The sequence below is a fragment of the Triticum urartu genome, chromosome 7 (assembly GCF_003073215.2).
Source record: "Triticum urartu cultivar G1812 chromosome 7, Tu2.1, whole genome shotgun sequence".
Lineage (NCBI taxonomy): Eukaryota > Viridiplantae > Streptophyta > Magnoliopsida > Poales > Poaceae > Triticum > Triticum urartu.
Genome location: NC_053028.1, coordinates 4467930 through 4475606, shown reverse-complemented (window position 1 = coordinate 4475606; position 7677 = coordinate 4467930). Strand labels below are relative to the sequence as shown.

At 45.8% G+C, this 7677-nt stretch overlaps 1 protein-coding gene across 1 annotated transcript; it reads right to left on the bottom strand.

Moving 5' to 3' along the window:
• Positions 1 to 4765: 4765 nt before the first annotated feature.
• LOC125522776 (monocopper oxidase-like protein SKU5) lies at positions 4766 to 7677 on the bottom strand. The gene is made up of 5 exons (XM_048687809.1): positions 7289 to 7677; positions 5796 to 6161; positions 5628 to 5706; positions 5241 to 5443; positions 4766 to 5132 (listed from the first exon to the last, which is right to left on the bottom strand). Exons 1-5 carry the CDS (start codon positions 7660 to 7662, stop codon positions 5018 to 5020), a joined length of 1137 nt encoding a protein of 378 aa, XP_048543766.1. The 5' UTR covers positions 7663 to 7677; the 3' UTR covers positions 4766 to 5017.

The window sequence follows — 7677 nt, the reverse complement described above, 5'->3', positions numbered from 1 at the left end:
TGCTTGCTCACAGTAGGTAGATAGGTGCAAATCCTACAGCTACAGGTCGCTTAATCGCATCATGGGTGTTAACTAAACACTTCTTTTGACGGTGCTTGGTGGTCACTGGTCAGTCCTCCATGAATTTTCCCTGGTAAACTGCAGGAAAGTCCCTGGCTTCGCGCTAATCATCATCATAAACCGCGTGATCTGACGATGATGATGATGACTCAACGGCTGCGGTAACTACTTGTGCCGACCGCACCACCTTACGCTGTCCACGTAGCGAACCTAACCTAGCCAGTCTGTTTCAGACAGCTTTTTTACCCCAACAAATTCAGCAAAACCTTTGCACCTGGAGATCTACAGATGGTTTCAAAGGTTCTCATTTGCAGTCACACCTGGCACGGAGAATCAGAGTGGAAATCCAAGGCCATCTCAGTCACCATCACTCCGCCTCTCATGCTCGTTTGTTGCTGAGGTGGCATGCTCAGCTTATCAACAAAATCACAGCCGCCCTTACCCTCCAGCATGTATCTATACAATTTACCATTGTATTGAGTGTGTTGGGGACACAAGAGACTCTTTGTTATTTGGTTGCAGGGTTGCTTGAGAGAGACCATCTTCATCCTACGCCTTCTATGGATTGATAAACTTTAGGTCATCCACTTGAGGAAAATTTGCTACTGTCCTACAAACCTCTGCACTTGGAGGCCCAACAACGTCTACAAGAAAAAGGTTGTGTAGTAGACATCAAGAAGCTCCGGGGCTGCCGAAGGAGCTGCGATATACATACCCGAAAGTAAGTACTACTAGCTAGCTAGTTCCGCGCATCTCCCGTTGATTCTAACTACTTTCATCAATGACATTTATAATGCTTCATTATCAGTTTGATTGACCTCTATTTCTCGTAAAGTGCTTGTGGCAAGAATAAGGGAATGATTACTGTGGATACTACGTATGCGAGTTCATCTACAGCGCGACTTGCAAAGATAAGCGGGGCTACTCTAAAAGACAATTTGATGTGCATAAGCAATAATATTCACAATTTCATTTTATTACACCATCATTTCTGTTGAGTTTCATTCATATATATGTATTAACCTCCTTCTTCAAATTAGACGTGAGAGATGCGGAATGAACTCCTACCAAAAGATCGCATGAAAGCAATTCAAGAGGAATTAGCGGGATTCTTTCTTGATCACGTCATCAATAAAGCCGGAGAATACCATGTGAACCCTGAGTTCATATATAATTAGGGGATTATATTGTAAGAGATCTTATATTGTATATATGTAGCCAGTAGCGTCGGATAGATATACAAAAACTTGTTGTTCGACCAATCTCTCGGAGAAGGAGAGGTCGATCACTTCTCTCGGTATGCATGACGAACTTCTGTACTTAATGGTTTCCTTCATTTTCTTACTAGCTAGCGTGTCGAGGGCCTCTCTATACGTATAGTACGTAGCGTCGACCAAGCACGGAGATAAGAGAGGACACTTCTCTCTATTAATTAATTAACTATCTAACACAATATATGAAATACCTTAATTAACCATACAAAACCCCCAAATACCCCCCCCCCTCTTCAGAAAAAAAAACAAAAACTCTAGCTCCTGAACAGCTGACGCGTGGATGCCTATTGGTCCCTGTTGGTGCCACCAACCGGGACTAAAGAGCCTCCTGCCTGGGCTCGCAGCACTGGTCACGTGGAGGCCTATCTGTCCCGGTTCGTATAAGAACCGGGACTAAAGGCCTAGGGCATTAGTAACGACCATTTAGTCCCGGTTCCCCAACCGGAACAGATGGGCCTTATGAACCGGGAGAAATGACCCTTTTTCTACTAGTGTTCCCTGCATTTTAGGAGCAAAAAGACATTATAATTGCATCATATTGTGAAATATATCATTGGCGTAGAATAAATTACAGTAGGAAATAATGATGCAAAAGAGATGTATCATTAGGTTACATCACTCTTACACTTGGTGGATACCCAACCACGTGAGAGCAAGCACCCCTAATGCTTCAGAAGCTCAAGGTGGTCCGGCTCCGCCTAGTTTCTAAGCAGGAGCACATCGACCTGCAGCAGGCCTAGTTCGGTCGTCTCCAGGGGGTCCGGCACCTTGCTCATGCACTAAAAGTTTGTGGACGAGTGGTCAACAAGGTGATCACCATTCAGGAGAAGGACGGAGCCATGGTGCTCGCGACCCTGAGTCACAACATCATCCTCGCCACGATCACAACGCACGCCATCTGTTGGGGAACGTAGAAATTTCAAACTAAGAAAGGGGGAATCCCCCTTGGGCGCGCCATGAGAGGGCCGGCCCTTCCCTCCTTCACTCCTTTATATACGGGGGAGGGGGCACTCTATAGACACACAAGTTGATTGTTTAGTCGTGTGCGGTGCCCCCACAGATTTCTACCTCGGTCATATCGTTGCAGTGCTTAGGCGAAGCTTTGTGCCGGTAGCTTCATCATCACCGTCACCACGCCGTCGTGCTGACGAAACTCTTCCTCGACCTCAGCTGGATCTAGAGTTCGTGGGACGTCATCGAGCTAAACGTGTGCAGATCGCGGAGGTGTCGTACCTTCGGTGCTAGGATCGACCGGATCGTGAAGACATACTACTACATCAACCGCATTGTCATGACGCTTTCGCTTACGGTCTACGAGGATACGTGGACAACACTCTCCTCTCTCATTACTATGTATCACCTATATAGATCTTGCGTGTGCGTAGAAAATCTTTTAAAATTTCTGCGTTCCCCAACAATCATTAGCAACAAGGGTCATGTTACAACTGCAACAAGACTCTTGTGGCGATGAGAGACACGGAGAATAGAACCCCGCCGTACGATCGCATGGTGAGCAATTGGACGGCCCGTGACCCGGCCGGTCTATTCAAAAGATCTGACGGCACCCAACATCCAACTCACCAAAAAGAGAAGAAATGGATTGCACCGTCGGTGGGTGTGTTCAAAATAAATGTCGACACGACGGTATCACATGGCTCAGGCACCGCAGCTGCGGTGTGCAGGAAGCACTTGGAGAATATAAAGGATCCTCGGCTTTTGTTATTAGGGGATTGATTGACCCGGCAAGTCTGGAGGCGATTGCGTGTCGTGAAGCTCTGTCCTTTGTGGGAGATCTAGGATGTTTTTTTTTTCAAACAGGACAGACACAGGCGCTTATACATACACGTATACACTTATCTTTATGAATGGGCACACGCACACTCTACCCCTATGAGTACCTACGAGAGACTGAGCCGATATATTATTTTGAGATTTACGAAGTCACCATAGAACTCGTCGTCGACGGTAACGTCTTCTTTCACTGAAAGTGCATCGCTGGAAATTCTAAAATAAATTCAGAAATAATACGAGCACTAGGACTTGAATCCTGATGGGGATACCATTGTCCTCTAACCATCCAACCACAGACTGGTTCGCACACGAAATTACCGTAGACGCCTCGTCGTCGACGCGAACATCATCTAATTGTTTGATGGTAACAAAACACATTAAAGAGGCATCAGGAGGAAACTATGGTGGAGTTTAGTTCTTGTACTTATATTCATGAGTCTAGGTTATATAATGTCGAACCTCATAAGCTTGCTAGGCATGCTGTTCGTCTAGATCAGGCCGGGTCGCCATCTGTGGATGGGGCAACCTCACAATCCTGCTGTAATTCCTATAAACTTTCCGTTGAATGAATTAAATTTAGCAGGTTTTTTCAACAACAACAACAAAAATGTGACGGCCAACACGTGGCATCGCATGCCCCGTCAATTTATTGGAAGATTTTTTTTTTATGTGCTGAAGATGGTTTAAGATGGGCACTATCGGCCTGTGTAGTTGGGCTCCATGCTCACTGGTGCTGATGCAAGATTTAGAAGTTGTCAACATAATGATCGGCGTTGTTTTGACTTGCCACCGAGCGTAGCGTGGAGCCAAACGGCTGGACGCCCGGTCCGAGAAGAGACCGCATTTGCATTGCAGTCAGTCCAAAAAAGGTGTGAAACTAGTCATCATCTTGGCGCTCAAGATCACTCCGTTTAGATCATAAACGCTCTTATATTTCTTTACGGGGTAAGTAATTATTAAGCGTAATGGCGCGCAAAGTAGTCCGCGTATCGGCGGAAAGAAGATCTCCATGTCAACGCTTCTCCATCAAGCTCAGCCTGCTTGCTTGCTTGCTTACTCACAGTAGGTAGCTAGGTGCAAATCCTACAGCTACGGGTCGCTTAATCGCATAATGAGAATTAACTAAACGCGCCTTTTGACGGTGCTTGGCGGTCACTGGTCAGTCCTCCATGAATTTTCCCTGGTAAACTGCAGGAATGTCTCTGGCTTTGCGCTAATCATCATCATAAACCGCGTGATCCGACGATGATGATGATGATGGTGACTCAACGGCTGCAGTAACTAACTACTTGTGTCGACCGCACCACCCTACGCTGTCCACCTAGCGAACCTAACCTAGCCAGCTTGTTTCAGACAGCTTTTTTACCCCCACAGATTCAGCAAAACCTTTGCACCTGGAGACCCACAGATTGTTCCAAAGGTTTCAAAGGATCATTTGCAGTGAAAGTTCAAAGCCATCTCAGTCACCATCAACTCTGCCTCTCATGCTCGTTGTTACGGTGGAATCCTCAGCTTACCGACAAAATTACAGCCGTCCCTACCTCCAGGATGGACGGCTGAGATGCAGCCTTACAACAATAATCAGCAGAGCACGAAAGTAAAACCGTCGACCCAAGACTTCTTCCACAGTGACAGGGCTGGCTAAAAATCATCATCCTCAAGGCGGCGGCACAGCGCCCCCAATTGCGGGGCCACAGGCAGCAGTAAGTACCACACAAACAATGTGACACGCTTGCACACAAGACACAACTCTGTTAACAGTTTCGACGAATTCGCCGATACGCAACAATGGCAGGGCCTCCCCACCCAATCGGTGGAGAACCCACATTCCCAATTCCCTAACTCACAAACCGCAGATCTAGCACACACCACTAACTGGCAATCACTTCAGTTCAGTGTCCCATGACCGCCAATGCGACCAGCAACACCAAGAATGGCAGCAGGTAGCCACTCTGTTTTAGCGCAGGGGACGCCGAGCTCGACGACGACCCGTGCGGCTTCTGAGCCCTACAAGACAGCACAGCCAAAGCACAAGTTAGTAACTGCATGTCTGTGACCATATCGTAAGAAGGACCTCCATAATCTACAGCGCACATGCAAGCAGTACTAGCTTACTTCTGCTTTTCCCTGAGGAGGCCACAGAAGAGGGCGTTGTCTGGTAACACCGACTCGGTCACGTTGTAGCCTCCGTCAGGATCCACCACCCTGATGTACGTCTCCTGGCCGAGGTACCACGTGTCCAGGTTCTCCGTGCGCACGTTCCAGAACCCCGGGCTGTCAAGCGACAACAGGACGGCGGTCCATGCTCCGGGAAACACCTGCGGCGTCAGTGAGACGGTGTTATCTCCAGCGAATATTGTCTGCATAAGGCTCTTCTTCGAGTAAAAGTAACATACAAGATATACAGGTATATGAACATCATAAATGAAAGCATGCTCCAACATGACAGAACTTCGCACACAAAGAAATGATTTAGTCAGATGATACTGTACAGGTGCATACCTGAGTGGTGCAACGGGAAACACCATCCCACTTGTTGTATGTCCCACGGCTGTTGTCGGTCCACTCACCGTAGTCCATTCTGTTGGCAACGTGCAAAAAAAAAATCAGCATGCAGGACCCTTAGAAACCAGTTACTGAAAGAGATGAATAGTTTCAAGCTGTGCTAACCCTACGACCCAGAAGGCGTATCCATCGATATGGTAGGTCTGAACTTTCGTGTCATTGTTCTGAAACACAATCTCCATGAAGTTCTTGTACGTCGAGTTGATGACAGAAGACCTGATAACCGGCGGTCCATCAGACGGCATGGTTGGGAAGTCGAGTGTGTAGACTTCTTTCTTGTCATAGAGATCCGCAAGCCTCAATGGAGTAGCAGGCGGGGAGTAAGAGATGCCATTCAGCGTAGTCCGCCTTTTGCCATTGATGGTAACAGGTGGCATGTTCCTCAGCTTGTACACTTGGGTCACGTTGATTTGGCCATAGTGAAATGATCCTTGAGGGTTCGGACGAGCAGCACCAGTGGTCACGTTCATCCTGACAAACAGAAGGTATTTTAGTAGGCTTAAGTATGTATGCAACTATGGATACATTATCAATGACCAATGTGCGCTGCACATATGAGAAAATGTAGCTGCTGTCTACAAATATTACCAGGTGCCCTTACACTTTACTAATGACCACAAAGCTTTCTAAAAGTCATTGTGTTGGTATGACAAAAATTTACAGTTTCCAATTTCTGTAAGAAATATTCCCAGAATGAATGCTCAAGTACAAGGGCAAATATTTCAGCAGACAATTTCTCATATGAGCACACAATCATTATGTAAGAAAGGAAGCGCCTATTATATTTATATCCAACACATCTTTTTCTCTCAGAATTCGTAAAGCCAAGCATACTTAGTCAACATCTCTTAAAGATCAACATCAAATGAAAAGGTTCATAAATGATTTTTTGCGATAGCCAAAAGACCATGGAAAGTTAAGGGGAGAACGAGTAAATCAGAGCTAGATTATTTATTCCATACAAGAGTGATGCTTAAGTTTAGTTAGGTATAGTAAAACACTATTTTTTCATAAAGTAAACATCATAGCACATGATGGGTACTGATGAACACGATTATTATTATTAAACAGTCAGCACATGATGGCAGCAATTCCTAACACCAGGCTATTAGTATGGTCACAGCTTATGTAAAAAATTAGTCATAGATTGCTCAATTTTATGCTTGGTTTGAAATGCCTTAATGTGTGTGTATTGGCTCTTTTATAAGAACCCGCTTATTTTTCCCATTCAGAATATGTAGAGCCAAGCATATTTAGTCAATGTCTCTTGAAGATCAAAGGTCAGACCAGATGTGCATAAAATAAATTTGTGAGATAGCCAAATGCGGTTGAAAGTTGAGGGAAAGTCAATTAAATCATACAAGATTGCTGCTTAAGTTTAGTTAGGTGTAGCAAAACACTGTTTTCATAAAGTAAGCATCATAGCACATGATGGGAGAGCGCTGTCATTATTATAAAACAGTTAGTACATGATGGGTCAACCATTTCAAACATCATGCTTATAAAAGTAATATCAGGATTGAGTGAAGAGAACATTAAGATAGTGATAGTTTGGATGGTCAGAGCATAGGCAAAAAAAGGAGTCATTTTATACAAACCTGATTGACCGTGCCTGGTTCATGGAGAAGGTTTTGTCGTACTCATCATTCGGCGGATCAGGGAGTGGACCAGACGCCTTGCCCTTTGAATTCGAGTAGTGCAGAATTGCAACGCCAGTGACCCTGGTCCAGAGCGACTCGTTCACGAACCGAGCGCTGGCCACGATGTAATAGTCGCTGCTTGCATTCTGGTCCATCGTGACCAGAAAGGAGTAGGACTGCCCCACATGGATGTCGAGGTTGGTGAAATTCTGCTTCATCGTATAGGAGCCCTCTGTCTCGACCATGGCCATGTTGTGGCCCTGGATCCTCAGGTTCAAGCTGGTGGAGATGCCCACGTTGTGGACTCTGAAGCGGTACGTTTTGCCTGTCATGGAGCTGAGGCTGTT